The sequence below is a fragment of the Hemicordylus capensis genome, chromosome 2, assembly GCF_027244095.1.
Source record: "Hemicordylus capensis ecotype Gifberg chromosome 2, rHemCap1.1.pri, whole genome shotgun sequence".
NCBI classification, from domain to species: Eukaryota; Metazoa; Chordata; class Lepidosauria; order Squamata; family Cordylidae; genus Hemicordylus; species Hemicordylus capensis.
Window position 1 is genome coordinate 241,815,337 of NC_069658.1, and position 18,186 is coordinate 241,833,522.

General features: G+C 46.1%; 1 protein-coding gene across 2 annotated transcripts in view; it reads right to left on the reverse strand.

Annotated features, from left to right (window-relative positions):
* LOC128347467 (zinc finger protein 11-like) overlaps window positions 1-18,186 on the reverse strand; it is a 45,148-nt gene that overhangs the window by 18,454 nt on the left and 8,508 nt on the right. Inside the window, exons 6-7 of one of the 2 annotated variants that reach the window (XM_053302202.1) lie at window positions 8,066-9,541; window positions 4,792-4,804 (exon numbers count right to left, since the gene is read on the reverse strand). In XM_053302202.1, the coding sequence (XP_053158177.1) occupies window positions 4,792-4,804; window positions 8,066-9,541 (1,489 nt within the window). Of the gene's footprint in view, window positions 1-4,791; window positions 4,805-7,104; window positions 9,542-18,186 lie in introns of those variants that run through there. The other variant, XM_053302201.1, reaches the window with a different exon arrangement.

Genomic DNA, 18,186 nt, shown 5'->3' on the forward strand with positions numbered 1-18,186 from the left:
AAGGCAGCCATAGTAGCTTCCGTCAATCACGGCGATAAGCAGCCCAGAAAAAGTGCACCATTGCAGCCGAGGGCAGTGAGTGCAAGAGGGAGGAGAGGGCAAGTAGAAATCTTAGTTCTCAGTTCATGTTTTGTAGTATCCAGCTTCCCAGTGCCTGGATTTCATTTTCCACTGCCTGGTCCACCAATGTATCGTTCCACGTTTTGCCCTTTAAAATCGGTTTTAGTTGCTACCAAGGGGGGGGGGGGGTTGCCATATGGCTCCTGGGATTCGCTTCCCTAAAGTACTGCTTCTCTGCTGCTGCCTACGGCGGCGGCTGCTTCACTGCCTCCTCCAACTCCTCCTCGGCTGGGCCCTGCTCAGTGGTTCATGATGGTGTGCGACTCTCTCCTCACTAGTGGCGGCGGTGCCCCCTCCCCCACCCCCCGACGGGACAGCATCGCCTACTCGCTGGGGCAGGCGGAGTGAGAGGCGTCCTCTTCTTCTTCTTCTTCCTCTTCGTCTTGAAAAACAGTTATGGCTGCTTAGAACCAGGATGAGACCCCAGACTTCTTTTGGCAGGAAAGAGGAGCAGACCACGCTGGCATTCAGAGCCCCTTTTGAGTTGGGAAGAAAAAAGGAAAGCCGAGAGCCAGGGCACCTGGGTTCTTCTGCTAGAGTAAAAGAATGGAGGCACTGGAGTCCCTGATAGTCTCTAAACAGAAGGGTGGCATCTGAGGAATTAAAGCAGGAAGGCTGGGAGCCACCTAGGACACCGGGGTCCTGTTCCCACTTTGTTTTTTGAAGGAGGAGTGAGGGTGAAAAGTGTGTCTATATTTTGTCTAAACTCTATGGGAAAGACTTTGAAAAGCAGATGGCACATAGTGAGAGAAGCAGAAATAAGATGTCAAATGATTGAAGAACTTGTGCTTCAAGGAATTAAGCTGTTGAGAAGTGTGTAGAAACTCCTGTGTATATTTATTTAGAATATTTAAAATGACTATACCCTGCCCCTCCAGTACATTGCACCCATGGTTAGCCTAGCTGGATGTGATGTAATGTTGTTTCTGGAAAGATAAGTGGTGGTAGCCTGCAAAAATAGTTTGGCAGCTGAAGTGCTGGACCAGGACCGGGGAGACCAGAGTTCAAATCCCCATTCAGCCATGAAACTACTCTGGGCGACTCTGGGCCAGTCACTTCTCTCTCAGCTAGCTTAACCTACTTCACAGGGTTGTTGTGAAAGAGAAACTCAAGTATGTAGTGCACCGCTCTGGGCTCCTTGAAGGAAGAGCGGGATTTAAAAAAAATGTAAAATAAATAAATAAATAAATAAATAAATAAAAGGTGTGAATGTTGCTGCTTGCTGGCAGATAGCAGCTGGGGGGGCAGGGGGGTTGCTAACATACACTGCTGGATTTGGAAAAGAAAGTCAGAAAACTGACTTTGATCACATCATAGACCGATTTGCATCAGTGAAAGCAAGGAAGTTGCAGTTATAATTTTCATGTAGTGCCATAATCTGTAAATAAAAAGATTTGTTAATTAACAAGCCTGATTTGTATTTTTTGAGCTGATATTATGGTAAAGTTATCAGAAAAATGGGTGTCAGATTTTTTTTGGGGGGGGGAGGCGCAATTTCAGTGCTTGCCCTAGGCACTATTTTCCCTAGATATGCCTCTGCACAGAGAGTTCACAATTATGTAGCAGCGGCGGAAGGAGCCTCGTGTTTTCAATGGGATATATACCTTCACACGTATATCCAGCTGTCAGGGGAGCAGATGCCCCCACAAGCATTTGAGGAGTCCCCCCTCCTCATTTTACTGAACTCCCCCTGTGTTTTAACCTCCTCCCAAAATATTTCCCCTCCCCAACTCTTAAGTGTTTTTTTCTTCTCCCTCATGTTAAATACATTTCGGGAGAGTAGAGTGGACCCCAAACTCCGTGCCCCGTTGTTTCCAATGGGATGACAGAGAGGGAGAGAGAGAGAGAGAGAGAGATATCAAAAAGGAGAGAAACAGGGAAGGGAAGGGAAGGGAAGCTAAGGGAAGGAAAGGGAGCAACAATAGGAGGAGGGGAAGAGTGGCTTCAAAGCGAGGACATAATGGCCAACAGGCTCCAGCAGTCCCTACCCCAGGGGTCAGAGAGCAGCCGAGGCTGTAGCTACTCTCTGGAGTGGAGCTTCTTCTCCATCCTACTCCTTGTCTCCTTTGTTCAAGTAAGTAACAGTTCTTTCTTTCTTTCTGACACCATTGCTGCCGCTGCCCAACTTCCCGCCTGCCGTGCTGCCTGTACTCTTGTCCGGCCTCATGGCACACGAGGCAGGCAGGCGGCTACTGACCCACCCCACCCCTGCCCGGACGGAAGAGAGAGGGTGTGCAGGTGCAGATGGTCATCTTGCCTTTTGAAGACAAGGGAAAGCCCTTGAGGCCACAGGCCATTGCACGGCCTGCCTGACCGGCTGCAAATTCATCAGGACGGGCAGGCGCAGTGGGGTGAGTGCATGCCCTACCCCTGTGCCATGGGGGACTGGCCTTGGGGGGCCCTTTGAGGCAGCTGGGCCAGGAGACAAATGCCTCCCCTTGTATAACATGCTGTACGCCCATGTCCCTAGGTCATCCTATAACGAGGTCTCACCCACTGTCTTTATGGGCCAACAGGATGCACAGTCTGCTGTCGGCATAACCGCTGTGCTGGGGCTGGTGCCCTTGTTAGAGGCATTCCTGGCAGCCTTGCCTCATAAGAAAGGTGCTCTAGGCCCCTGATCATCTTGGTTGCCCTCTTCTGCACCATTTCCAGGCCTACAATGTCCTCCTTTAGCTGTGGAGACCAGAATTGTACACAGTACTCCAGGTGTGGCCGCACCATAGTTTTGTAGAAGGGCATTACGCTATTAACAGTTATATTTTCAACCCCCTTCCTAATGATTCATAGCATGGAATTGGCCTTTTTCACAACTGCCGCACATTGAGTGGACACTTTCAACGAGATGTCCACCACAACCCCAAGATCCCTCTCCTGGTTAGTCACTGACAGCTATGATCCCATCAACGGATACTTGGAAGTTGGGGTTTTTCGTCCCCATGTGCATCACTTTACACACTTGCCAACACTGAACTGCATTTGCCATGTTGTTGCCCACTCACAAAGTTTGGAGAGATCCTTTTGGAGCTCCTCGCAATCTGTCTTGGATTTCACTACCCAAAAGAGTTTGGTATCATCTGTAAATTGCTGCCTACCCCTACTTCTAGATCATTTATGAATAAATTCAAAAGCACTGGTCCCAGTACAGATCCCTGGAGAACGCCACTACTTAGATCCTTCTACTGTGAAAACTCTCCATTTATACCTACCCTCTGTTTCCTGTCTTTCACCAAGTTAGCAATCCACACATGTACTTCTCCTCTTATCCTATGACTACCAAAGATGGTCCCACCCACTAAGGGGAATATATTAGAGTGCTCACATGTTGTCTCCCAGCAAAATGCAAACCAGAGAAGACACTGCTTAGCAAAGGATCTTCATGCTCATTCTTCAGGCTGAGCTCCAGGCAGCTAAGAAGCAAAGCCCTTGCAGGGCAGGCAGCCAGACAGGTATTTTCCTTTAGCTATTAACCAGGTGAATGGTTAATTAGCTGGCCAGTTTTGACCAGTTCTTCTCACGAGGGAGCATCTAGCTCTGAGTCATCCCTTTGTGTGCCCTCAGAAGCTGGCTGGTGTTTAATCTTGAACTTTCAAGACCCAAAAGTTAAGAAAACCATAAAGATTCTGGTCAAACAGAGGTTATGCTAGTTTACTGCTGCCACCAAGCACTCTAAAACCTTCAGAGATCGGACCATTGGACTAGAGTGCTTTAGTCCATGGGTCTCTCTGGGACTGGAGATTGGGTAAATACAAAGACCTGCTCCCCAAGCGTTTACCTGCACCTGAAGCTAATGTTAAGTGGCCAAGCTCTTTTAGAGACGCATTTTGCACTAGTGGACTTTTCCACCCCTTCTTTCTCCTGCTGGATTAATAACCACCTTGGGAGGCATGTAAAAACAAGAAAGAAAAACCTTTTTATTCCAGTTGCTGCAGACTGGCCCATCTGAGGCTTTTTTGATGCACATACTTGCTTGATTACAATAATATTTCAAAGCAACCAGGTCGTTCTTTGGTGGTACACATTGAAATCATAGTTATTCTGTTGCAAGGAACAGATATTTAGGAATGCAAAGCAACACACAGTAAGCAAAATAATTCCTAATGCAAAGTCTGACGAAACACACTTTTACTATTCTAATATCCGAGGCCCCAAAGCCTTGGCTTCATTCCCCTTGACACTCAAGTCCTGGCAAGATCAAGCCACCTGCAATCCTGTCTTTCAAGGATCTGCAGAGTCCCGTGCAGGAGTGACCTCCATGCTGGTCACTCCCCTCTAGCCTCTCTGCACAGACTTCCTGCTTCTTGCTCCCAGAAGCCCCCACAGCTCTCATGTCCTACCCACCTGGTGGACTGATTGGTCAGGACCAGGAGTTGCCAGCTTGTCTGTCAAGGTCAGGTGTTCATTTCCGGTTAACCTCATTGGGGTGGGGAGGCAGGGTCACCACAAAATAAGATCATGTTGGCATATAAACAATTATCTGGCATATAAACAAAAACGTATATAACTTATAATGCATAATTAGCAACCATTCCTTAGGTACCTCTTCTCTTGGAAATCTATTTTTTTTAAAAAAACAACAACCCACCAACCACCTAATCCCATTCTGATTTAAGACTAACCGATGCTTTGTTGTGGACATTCTGGGCCTTCCGCATAGTTGCTAACATTAACGTAACCCTCTGGGCTCTGCCCATTCCCGTGAATTGGGCTCTGCCCATTCCCGTAAGGCTCTGGGCCCTCCATTCCAGTGAATTTGCAGCACCCTCCTGGTGCTAGGTGGAGGCAGCTGTTCCAAGAGTGGATCATTCCCTGGCCGTTCCTCACAATTCAGCACCACAGGGGCCCATGGGGCGGGCGGGCTGGGAAATCCTATGGGCCATCTGGGATGTTTAGTGTTCCCATGTGCCTTCCCAACATCTCCACATGCCTGAACAGCTAGCCCTGTGGATTCTGGGTCCAGTAGAAAAGGCCCGCTTGGCCCTGGAGATGTGAGGAGGAACTACGGGGGGATGAATACGCTGGGAGCAGCCATCTCTGGGAAGCACCAGGGATATCCAGTCCTTTGGCTTCCCGTCCAGGGGAATCCAGTTGACTTCCCATTCAGAGAAACTAACTTGAGCAGCAAAGAGAGTGTTCACTGCCTTGGAACACAGCATGGAGAATGGCACCAACATACTTCGGCTAGGGAACAGACTTGTTAGTGTGAAAATACCAGCAACTAAGTTTCTATATATGCTGCTCCTTTAAAAATGGAATCATTCCAGACATTCCCATAACATAAGTTTCCCTGAGCTTTACATGCTATATGCTTATTATGAAACTAGGCAGGGGCAGTGACCAGAGGAGTGGCCACTGATGTGGGCATACCCCATCTGTAGGCCTGCCTCCTCTCTCTTCTTATTGATGTATTTTATATACCACCTGACTCCAAGGGTTCTGGGCAGTTCATTAAAATAAACACAAGAAAAATAAAATAAAATACACTATTAAACACAACAATTTAAAAATTTAAAACATTTAGAAATTTTAAGAGAACATCTTTTTTTGCTATGAACTACATCAGCCATTGAGATCATCAGGAGAGGTTCATCTGCAGTTGCCACCGGCTTGTCTGGTGAATACTGAGGGACGGGCCTTCTCCATTGCTGCCCTGAGGCTTTGGAACACGCTTCCTGGCTGAAATAAGAGCCTCCCCATCTCCTACAACTTTTAAAAAGGCAGTCAAGACACATTTCTTCACCCAGGTTTTTCATTAGATACTGTTTTAATTGTTTGATCTTTAGTAGTTTTCACCTTTTAAATTTTAAATTGTTTTAACATTTAACCTTTTTATTTGTTTGTATTGTTTTGTTGTAAACCGCCCAGAGACTTGCATTTTGGGCAGTATACAAATATGTTTAAAAAATTATTAAGAATAAACAAAAAGCTGGCAAAAATTTTTTAAATAATTTTCACCATTAAAATTTTGAATTGTTTTAACGTTTTAACTGCAGTCCTTGTAGGAACCATTCCTCCTAGTCTTAAGAATTTCTACTTTTCCTAATTAATTTGTAGTAAATCTTTCAAACAGCTCAAATTTGATAGTTCCCTTCTGAAGACTAGAGGAATGTTTTCCCCCTTTGAGTTGCATATTTTTCTCTCCTGCCTCCTTACCAAGTTCTGTTCTGTCTGTTCGGACATCATTAAGGTCTTCAGCACTTGCATTAAAAAGGGATACCTATTTTGTCTACCTTCCCCAGTAGATCTTGAATTGATGGAGGCTTGTTAAAGAGAGATGGAGAGTAATTTGGCAAGTGAATGAGAAGGGTTGTGCTATGGTGATCGTATTCCAAAAGGGAATGGACCACACATTTAAACTATTTTGAAAGAGTGTTCATCATTTTGGGCCTCCCAACCCTCCAAAAAAACCAATGGGAACTGCAATTTTGTGCAAATGCTGAGAAGTCTTTATTAGAACCCTTTCATCAAAGAACTGCAGCTCCCAATGCCTGGGTGGTGAGGGACCATGATGATTAAGCAGGTTTGAATCTGGCTTAAAAGGTGTAAGATGCCCTTAAGAGTTAGGGAAACTGCACCTGTGGAACACTGGTTTTTATCAAAGACCTTAAAGGAACTGGCATTAGGGATGTGCACGAAAAATTATCGGTGCCGGCGGGGATAGGGCTTTAAGGGTGGGGGAGAGTGTACTCACCCCCCCCACCGCATTTTCCCCGCTGGCACTCTCCGAATTTTAAGCCCCTCGGGGCAGCAGCGTCCCTCCCTGCCGCCCCATTCCCCCCGTTGGCCGGAAGTGGCCGGAAGTCCCGAGCGCGCGTGCGCCCGATGGGCGCACACGCGCTTGGGACTTCCGGCCAACGGGGGGAACAGGGCGGCAGGGAGGAACGCTGCCGCCCCAAGGGGCTTAAAATTCGGAGAGTGCCGGCGGGGGAAACGCGGCGGGGAGGTGAGTACACTCTCCCCCGCCCTTAAAGCCCTACCCCCGCCGGCACCGAATCCGCCCCCACACCTGAAATGTTTCGGCGGCCTTTTCAAAGGCCGCCGAAATGTTTCGGGCACAAGCCTAACTGGCATTCCTCTTCTTTTTGGAACAGTGCTCCTCCTCCTCCAGTTTGTGCAAATAATGTATTTGTGTGTTTTGTCCTTAGACTTTTATTTTATTGTAGGAGCTGGTTGTTATTGTGAAGGGCATGTTGCTAATATACAGTATGTTGGAAATAAACATACCTAATAAGGCCATTTGTGAAATATTCCTGCATTGGTTTTGAGGAGTGTCTCCTTCATCTTCCCGTGTCCCATCCCAACTTATTCCCAAGGTTCCTACAACCCCCAAAAGTAACATTTCAAGGAGCTGGTGGGACGAGAGGTGGGGCAGTTTTTTGGCATCCACTTCTATATGCCCAAGCCATCTAATGGCACAGCGAGGAAGAAACTTGCCTAGGGAGCAAGAGGCTGCTGGTTTGAATCCCAGCCAGTATGTTTCCCAGACTATGGGAAACTCTTCTGTCGGGCAGCAGCAATATAGGAAGATGCTGAAAGGCATCATATCATACTGTGCGGGAGGCAACGGTAATCCCCTTCTGTATTCTATCAAAGAAAACCACATGGCTCTGTGGTTGCCAGGAGTTGACACTGAGTTGATGGCACAACTTTACGTTTGCTTTTTATATGCCCATGGGAGTTTGTTGTTGTTTTTGCTCCTTTCTGAATTTAATTTCCTTGGTGTTTTGCAAGGACTGATCTCTGTCTGAAGCTCTTTCCACACTCTAGGCATTTACATGGTTTTTCTCCTGTGTGAATTCCTTGGTGATTCTTAAGATCTGAGCTCCAACTGAAGCTCTTGAATTCCTCTGTGAATTTCTTGGTGTTTCTTAAGATTTGAGCTATGACTGAAGCTCTTGAATTCCTGCGTGAATTTCTTGGTGTTTCTTAAGACCTCCTCTTTGACTGAAGCTCTTTCCACACTCCAAGCATTGAAATGGTTTCTCTCCTGTGTGAATTCTTTCATGTCCTCTAAGACTTGAGCTGCGACTGAAGCTCTTTCCACAATCCAAGCATCTAAATGGTTTCTCTCCTGTGTGAATTCTTTCATGGTTCTTAAGAGCTGAGCTCTGACTGAAGCTCTTTCCACACTCCAAGCATCTAAATGGTTTCTCTCCTGTGTGAATTCTTTCATGTTCTCTAAGACATGAGCTCTGATTGAAGCTCTTTCCACACTCCAAGCATCTTAATGTTCTCTCTCCCGTGTGAATTCTTTCATGTTCTCGAAGAACTGAGCTCTGATTGAAGCTCCTTCCACACTCCAGGCATCTAAATGGTTTCTTATCTTTGTGAATTTTTTCATGGTTCTTAAGAGCTGAGCTCCGCCGGAAGCTCTTTCCACACTCCAAGCATCTAAATGGTTTCTCTCCTGTGTGAATTTTTTGGTGTTGTCTAAGATTTGAGCTCTTATTGAAGCTCTTTCCACATTCCAAGCATCTAAATGGTTTCTCTCCTGTGTGAATTTTTTGATGTTCTCTAAGATGTGAACCCTGTTTGAAGTTCTTTCCACACTCCAAGCATTGAAATGGTTTCTCTCCTGTGTGGATTATTTGATGTCTCCTAAGAGCTGAGCGCCGACTGAAACTCTTTCCACACTCCAAGCAACTAAATGGTTTATCTCCTGTGTGGATTATGTGATGTGTCCTAAGAGCTGAGCTCCTACTGAAACTCTTTCCACACTCTAGGCATTTAATTGGTTTCTCTCCTGTATGAATTCTTTGATGTTCTCTGAGATTTGAGTTCAGACTGAAGCTCTTTCCACACTCCAAGCATCGAAATGGTTTCTCTCCTGTATGAATTATTTGGTGTCTCCTAAGACATGATTTCCAATTAAAACTCTTTCCACACTCCAAACATTTAAACCTTTTATCTCCAGTATGAACTTTGAGATCATCACTAAGATATATACTGCGAATTAAGTCCTTTCCACATTCTAGGATTTTAAATGGTTTCTCTCCTGTGTGAATTCTTACATGTCTCCTAAGCCCTGAGTTGCATCTGAAACTTTTTCTGCATTCCAGACATTCATATGATTTCTCTACATGTTTAATAAGCTGAGAGTTCTGACTGAAGCTCTTTCTACATTCCAAGCATTTTAATGGTTTCTCCTCCCTTCTCTTCATTCCACAGTGACATTTCAGCCACAGTTTATAATCAATGCTTTTCTCACACAAGAGGGGCTTCCTCTTTTGCTTTTGCTTCTCTATTTCTTCTTGGATTGGTGTTTCATGGCAGTCACCAGCATGAACAGGAGGAGATTCATTCTTCCTTTCCTGCTTTTCTTTTGTTGCTTTTCTCTGTTGTCCTTTCTTTTTACATCTTGCTCTTTCTACTAGTGACTTGCATGCTTCTCCTTCAGTCTTGATTTTCCACTCATCATCTGCTAGGAGAGAGTGAGAAAAAGAAGCATAGTATAGATTGCAATAAAGCCAATGACAAAGTGGAGTTCAGAACAGGAAGTAAATCACGAAAGCCATCTCCAGTGATTGACATTACATGAAGAATGGTGTGGTGTAGAAAGGTGACCGATGGAAACTTGGATTTGGCTTCCCACCCAGCCGTTAAGTTGAATGGGTTGCTGTGAAGGAACCCTGTGCATGATGGGAGTTAGCCTCCACTATCCTAAAAGAGGGAGCATCACCTTCACAGCATCCACCGGACCTGCCCCTCACCAATTCCCCAATCCAGCAGAGAGTGATGGCAGCCAGGGCCGTCCTTGGGGCGGTGGGAGAGGCCTGTGCCGGTATGGACTATTGGGGTGTCTGAGAGGCCCCGAGTCCGACAGACTGCCCTTGCTTGCTGCTGCTGCGCTGCTCGCTCCTTCCCTCGGCTACAATCACTCACTGTGGAGCAGTAGGCAGAAAGGCGGCAACTTCTGTCTTGCTGCTGTCCTGAACTTCTGGTTTGGTGCTCTAAGCTGTGCGGCTGAGGGAGTGCGCACAGAGGTGTAGCTCCCTGCTCAGCCCCTTCCAGCAGCCGCGCAGTCTCCCCATGCGCTGGGATGGCTACTGCATATCGTTTCCCATGTGCCATCTTTTCACCTGCCGCTCCAAAGCTCCCAAGCCACAACGAGGAAGTGAGGGCTGACTGCTGCAACCCGATCCAGGTGACAGCGGCACAGCTGAGAAGGCTGCCAAGCATACAGCTGTTTCTGCCCACCTTTCAGACTGCGCCTATGCTCTGTGTGACTGGAGCCAAGCAGCCGCCCTCAGGTCCCTCTCTCACCTCCCGCTCAGCCCCCTTTGCTTCCTCCTCCTCCTCCTCTTCATCTCCCTGCTCATTTCTCTTTTATTTTTTCATCTTTACTATTTCTGGTGTTATATTGTTAGCTACTTACTAGTTTTCCTTCCTTCTTTCTTTGCTCCTTGTTGGACTCCTCTGCAGTCAGAGTTTGGGGCACAACTTTTGGTGGCTGTTTGGACTGCTCTCTGGACCCCAACTGCCCCTTGCCCTTCTCCTGCGTGCCCCATGGCTACATTCACAGCACTTTCCTCTTGGGGCTCCCCTCCCCCTTGCTCTTCCTCTCTTCTCTCCTCCCGTCTTTCCTTCCTACTTCCAAATCTCCCTTTGATCCCTCTTCCCACCCGCCCTTCCCCTTCTCTGCTGTCTTTTCTGATCTCTTTGCCTCCTCATGTCTGCTTCCCCCCAATCAAACCCCATTCCTGTTTCCCGCCACCAACATTTCCTTAGCTCTTTCCATCTTTCCAAGCATTCTGTGCTTGCAAAGCCCCTCTTTCCCCACTTGTCACAGTGGAGGAGCCAAAAGGCCACCCGAGGACAAGGAGGTGAAACCCACATGGGAAGAGGATGCTTTTAGAGAAAACTGGGCTGGAGCAGCCTGCGACACATGCTTGCTGCTTGCTTGTGGAACAATGTGAGGTCTCTGTTGCTTGTAACATGAAAAGAAAACGTTGCCTTCTTCCCAGTTGGATTCAGCAAACATGATTGAGAAAGTAACCAGAAATGTGTAGTAGGAGTTCTTGGATATTCTTGCATTTCATTTAGTGTTCGTTCCATTGAATTGTCTAATGGCGTAGTTATTATCAGTGCTTTTGGTGAAGATAAACCATTTCATATACAGGAAGTCCTTATAGATAAAAACATGGAAAGAAAGCTGATTGTTTATATACAAGACAACTACACTTCACAATACTACACTACACTACACAATAATTTTAGGAGGACATTGATAATATTACCAAGGATGGGGTCACATTTCCCCAGAAGGAAGTAGTATGTAGTCTGGGGGTGCTTCTGGACACAAACCTCTCCCTGGTGTCCTAGGTTGAGGCAGTGGCCAGAAGTGCCTTCTACCAGCTTCGGCTGATGCGCCACCTGTGTCCATTTCTTGAGATAAACGACCTCAGAACAGGGGTACATAGGCTGCTAACCTCCAGACTGGATTACTGCAATGCACTCTATGTGGGGCTGCCCTTGTCTATTGTCCGGAAACTACAATTGGTACAGAATGCAGCAGCCAGGTTAATCTCTGGGTCATCTAGGAGAGACCATATTACTTCCATTTTGAAAGATCTACACTGGCTACCAATACGTTTTCGGACAAAATACAAGGTGCTGGTTATAACCCATCAAGCCCTAAATGGCTTGGGCCCTGGGTATTTAAGACAACGTCTTCTTCGTTATGAACCCCACAGCCCGTTGAGATCATCAGGAGAGGACCGTCTGCAGTTGCCACTGGCTTGTTTGGTGGCTACTTGGGACCCTTCTCCGCTGCTGCCCCAGAGCTTTGGAACGTGATCCCTGCTGAAATAAGAGCCTCCCCATCTGACAACTTTAAAAAAGTCTTTAAAGATACATCTATTCAACCAGGCTTTTAACTAAATATTGTTTTAATAGTTTTAACATTGTCTAAAATGTTTTAAGGTTTTAATTGTTGCAGTGTTTTAGCTTTTGCTGTATCACTTTCTTTTAACTGGTGTTTTAATTTTTGTTGTCATTTATTTTAGCTAATGTTTTAACTTTCTGTTTGTTTGCTTTGTTGTGAACTGCCCAGAGACATGAGTTTTGGGCGGTCTAATATGTTAAACAAAACAAAACAAACAAACAAACATAAAATTACAAAGACATCCTTTTCTTGTCTGTGGATAATATTTTGATTATTTTTGATAAGCGTTGTTCCTAAAATAATAATTTCTTTGTGGAAAGGAGTTAGATTCCTACTTGGAGTTTATCTAGTGAGACACACAACTTTACAGCATTATTCCATCTGGATGATAGTTGGGAGTTCCTTCAAGACAGTATTTACTTCATCAAAATAAGTCATCAAAAATATTAAATATAGGCATTTGTATTTAATAAGTTCCTATATTTAATATTTTTGATGACTTATTTTGATGAAGTAAATACTGTCTGGAAGGAGAACCACCTATCTTACAAATACAGTGAGGGAAATAAGTATTTGATCCCCTGCTGATTTTGTCCGTTTGCCCTCTGACACAGAAATGACCAGGCTATAATTGGAATGGTAGGTTTATTGTAGCTGTGAGAGACAGAATAACAACAAACAAACCCTCAAAAGCCCAGTGCCCAAAAGTCAGCGATGGATTTGCATTGTAGTGAGGGAAATAAGTATTCGATCCCCTATCAACCAGCAAGATTTCAGGCTCCCAGGTGTCTTTTCACTATATGCAGGTAACGAGCTGAGATGAGGAACACCCTCTGTAAGGGAGTGCTCCTAATCCCAGCTTGTTACAGTACCTGTATAAAAGACACCTGTCCATAGAAGCAAGCAATCACTCAGCTTCCAAACTCACCACCATGCCCAAGACCAAAGAGCTGTCGAAGGATGTCAGGGACAAGGTTGTAGACCTGCACAAGGCTGGACTGGGCTACAAGACTATCGCCAAGCAGCTTGGTGAGAAGGTGACTACAGTTGGCACGATAACTCGCAAATGGAAGAAACACAAAATAACTGTCAATCTCCCTCGGTCTGGGGCTCCATGCAAGATCTCACCTCGTGGAGTTGCAATGATCATGAGAACGGTGACAAAGCAGCCCAGAACTACACGGGGGGGACTTGTCAATGATCTCAGGGCAGCTGGAACCATAGTCACCAAGAAAACAATTGGTAACACACTACGCTGTGAAGGACTGAAATCTTGCAGTGCCCGCAAGGTTCCCCTGCTCAAGGCAGCACATGTACAGGCCCGTCCGCAGTTTGCCAATGCACATCTGAATGATCCAGAGGAGAACTGGGCAAAAGTGTTGTGGTCAGATGAGACCAAAATCGAGCTCTTTGGCATCAACTCAACTCGCCATGTGTGGAGGAGGAGGAATGCTGCCTATGAGCCCAAGAACACCATCCCCACCGTCAAACATGGAGGTGGACACATTATGCTTTGGGGGTGTTTTTCTGCTAAGGGGACAGGACACCTTCACCGCATCGAAGGGACAATGGACGGGACCATGTACCGTCAGATCTTGGGTGAGCACCTCCTTCCCTCAGCCAGGGCATTGAGAATGGGTCGTGGATGGGTATTCCAGCATGACAATGACCCAAAACACACAGCCAAGGCAACAAAGGAGTGGCTCAAGAAGAAGCACATGAAGGTCCTGGAGTGGCCCAGCCAGTCTCCAGACCTTAATCCCATAGAAAATCTGTGGAGGGAGCTGAAGGTTCGGGTTGCCAAACATCAGCCTCGAAACCTTTCTGACTTGGAGAGGATCTGCAAAGAGGAGTGGGACAACATCCCTCCTGGGTTGTGTGCAAACCTGGTGGCCAACTACAAGAAACGTCTGACCTCTGTGATTGCCAACAAGGGTTTTGCCACCAAGTACTAAGACATCTTTTGCGAAGGGATTGAATACTTATTTCCCTCACTACAATACAAATCCATCGCTGACTTTTGGGCACTGGGCTTTTGAGGGTTTGTTTGTTGTTATTCTGTCTCTCACAGCTACAATAAACCTACCATTCCAATTATAGCCTGGTCATTTCTGTGTCAGAGGGCAAACGGACAAAATCAGCAGGGGATCAAATACTTATTTCCCTCACTGTAATTCTGTAAAGTTTTGTATGTCACTGAATAAGCTTCAAGTAGGAATCAAACCCCTTTCCACAAAGAAACCATTCTTTGCAATGTATATCCTCCTTTTTCGGTTGAAATCTTCCAGCTTTGCTTCTGCTTTAGATTTTGCCTTGTTTTTATTGTACTTAAATGTGAAGTGTAAGAAAGTAAAACTCCAATTTTATAAATAAAATAGAATTATAAAATACATTTCTTTCCTTCCATGTTTATGGAGAGAGTGTGTGTGTGTGTGTGTGTGTGTGCGCGCACACGCGTGCCATATATCTATATATAATAGTTCACATGTGCGTACACTGCTCTGATACTGCTGCCCAGAACAAAACTCATTCCACTCTCAGATTTAAAAAATTAGAGGGAACACTGGTTAGAGTGTGGAAGAAGACCAGCTCATAAGAAATTCGTCAACAGGACGTAGCTTGAAGGAGAAGCCTGCAGGAAAGAAGAGGAGGAGGAACATCTGCCCCCCAGGCAGATCCCAAGGGTGAGGGAATGGGTGCCTGCCTGCCTATTTCTGCTATCTGCCCCCCAGGACAGGCTGCTGGACTGTGGTGAGGCTTTGGAGGACTGGGGCCCACAGAGGGTGACTTGACAAATGCCTGGTTTCCATCTGCCATAGCTTGCTGCTCTGGGCTATTTAGAATGCTGCCAGTGGCGGCATGCCCGCCATCGAAGGGCGACACCAAAGGGGGTTGCCTCTTTGGGGGAGCCACTTCTGGGGAAGTTAGGCCAAACCAGGTATGTGTATGTGGGGCGGGGAGCATTTAATAGTGGGGCTTCTGTTTTAATTAGTCATGGGTGAGATTGTCTTAGAATGTATCCGGGCTTATCTGGGGATGGGGAGACGAGGCGTGTCCACTGACTGTGGGGAGGCAATTCCGGTGGTGGTGGAGAACAGAAGAAGGAACGTTGGCAGGTCTGTGGGCCATTACAGGGGAAGGGGACTGCTTTGATTCTGGATGAAGGCGCTGGGGGAGGCTGGTGGCCCAATCTGGTCCCAGCTTCTCCCTCCAGGGTACTCTGTTGAGGAGTGGGTGAGAGGATGTGGGCGGAAAGGTGGAATGGCTGTGGTCTTTAAGAACAATATCTCCTTTACCAGAATCCCTGTTAGAGTGTCAAACCATATTGAAAGTGTGTACTTACGTTTGGGGACCAGGTATAGACTGGGCCTTCTGTTGGTGTACTGATCGCCCCGCTGCTCAACGGAGTCCCTAACTGAGCTGATGGACTTGGTCTTGGGTTTGGTATTGGAGTCACCCAGGCTTGTGGTGCTAGAGGACTTCAATCTTCATTTTGGGGCCAATTTGTCCTGGGCAGCTCAGGAGTTCATAGTGCCCATGATTACTAAGGGCCTATCCCAAGTGCTCTTGGGACCGAAGCCCATTGCAGGTCACACACTTGATGTGGTCTTTCACTCTGATCAGGGTGGTGTTCCGTGGGTGGGGAACCGTGTAGATTTCCCCATTGTCATGGATGGACCACCATCTGGTTACAGTTGGACTTACAGTCACTTCCCACCTTCGCAGCAGTGAGCGACCTATTAGGATGGTCCACCAGAGAAGGATATTGGATCCAATAGGATTTCAAGAAGCCTTGGAGGGTTTTAGTGCTGGCTCTGCCAGTGATCCTGTTGATGCCCTGGTGGAAAATTGGAACAGCAAACTCACCAGGGCAGTAGACATGATCGCTCCTAAGTGTCCTCTCTGATCCACTTCAAAATTGGCCCCTTGGTAAATGGAAGAACTATGTGGGCTGAAGCGGCAAGGTAGATGACTGGAGCACAAGGAGAGGAAGTCTCAACTCGAATCCAACAGATTACAACAAAGAGCGCATTTGAAGATCTATGCTCAGGCGATGTGGCAAAAGAAGAGATTCTTTTCTGTCCATATTGCATTCGCAAGTTCACATCCGGCAGAGCTGTTTAGGGTTGCGAGAGGGCTAGTATGTGTCCCTCCCTCCTTCAAACAGAATCTGGAACCATTGATTACCCACTGTGACATGTTTAATGAATTCTTTGTGGGAAACATCTCTTGTATTCGGGCTGACTTAGATTCTGTCTCCACAGTTACTTCAGTGTCTGAGTGGAGGTGTCCAGTGACATACTTCCCATATAATAGCGCTGATGGGAAGGCATTAAACCTCACCCTGGAGAAGACCTGGCTTAAATCCATCTTAAGCTGTTCAGATATATAAAATTGCAGTAAACTAGCCTTCTCATTTTGTATTTCTATGTCAGCCAGTCTTTGCTGCACCAGTTTGTGAGCTATAGTCACACCAGCCTCTGGCAAAAGAGCAGGGGTAATCTGCAGCAGCAAAGCTTATGCACTATTTCCTTACACCAGGATGCTTTGTGGTTCTACCGCCAATAATTTGGGGATTAATCCCATCGGGAAAAGATGGAGTTTTATCCAGTAGTTGGACTCCAATTTAAGAATGAGCGGAGCACCGCATTGGGCACACAGTTGGGGGCAACAAATAGCTTCCTCAAGAAACCCATTTGGGTTTCCCTTATCCAGCCCATTACTGCCTCCAGGCAGGCATTTAGGGAGGTTATGCCCACTCCTGACTGATGATGTTGACATGGAGAAATAGATTTGGGTGTCATCAGCATACTGATATCACCCTGCACCAAATCTCCTGATCATCTCTCCCAGTGGTTACAGTACATGTAAATGTTAAACAACACTGGAGACAATATGGAGCCCTGAGGGACACCTTTAAAAAAGTTCAGATTTGAAGAACAACAGTCTCCAAGGGACACCATCTGGAATCTGCCCGAGAGGTAGGAGCGGAACGATAGCAAAGCAGTGTCTCCCACCCTAACCCCCTCAGACACTCCAGGATACTATGGTTGATAGTATCGAAAGCTGCTGAGAGGTCCAAAAGGACCAACAGAGTCACACGTCCTATATTTCCTGGCAATCAATTTCATGGGATGACCCCTGGCTCTAGTGTTAGGTGAGAGGGAGGAGAATTTCTCAATATCTCAAGGCCCATCTAGTCCAACATCCTGTTTCACACAGTGGCCCACCAGATAACACTGGAAGCCTACAGCAGGAGTTGAGGGCATTTATTTATTTTATTGTTTGTTTATTGTTAAGTTTATACCACGCCTTTCATTAAGAAAATCCCAAAGTGGCTCACAATAAAATTTAAAAACATGATTATAAAAAAGACACATTAAAATATTGAGCTAAAAAGTATAAAAACAAATATGATTTAAAAGAATTAATAAGTTTATTTATTTATTGCCCCTCCCAGAGGACATGCCCTCTTCCCTGCTGTTACTCCCCTGCAACTGGTACTCAGAGGCAAACTGCCTTTGAGGCTGGAGGTGGCCTGTAGCCCTCTGACTAGTAGCCATTGATAGACCTCTCCTCCATGAAGTTATCCAAACCCCTCTTAAAGCCATCCACGTTGTTGGCTGTCACGACATCTTATGGCAGAGAATTCCACAAGTGGATTATGCATTGTGTGAAAAAATACTTCCGTTTGCTGGTCCTAAATTTCCTGACAATCAATTTCATGGGATGACCTCTCGTTCTAGTGTTATGTGAGAGGGAGAAGAATTTCTCTCTATACGCTTTTTCCACACCAGGCATGATTCTATAAACCTCTAACATGTCTCCCCACAGTCGTCTTTTTTTCTGAACTAAATAGCCCCAGGTGTTGTAGCCTTGACTCATAAGAAAGGTTCTCTATACCCCTGATCATCTTGGTTGCCCTCTACTGCACCTTTTCCAGTTCTACAATGTCTTTTTTTGATGTGGTGATCAGAATTGTATGCAGTACTTCAGGTGTAGCCGCACCATCGTTTTGTATAAGGGCAATATAATATTAGACGTTTTATTTTCAGTCCCCTTCCTAATGATCCCTAGCATGGAATTGGCTTTTTTCACAGCTGCTGCACATTGAGTCAACACTTTCAACGAGCTGTCCGCCACGACCCCAAGATCCCTGTCCTGGTCAGTCACAGCTCAGA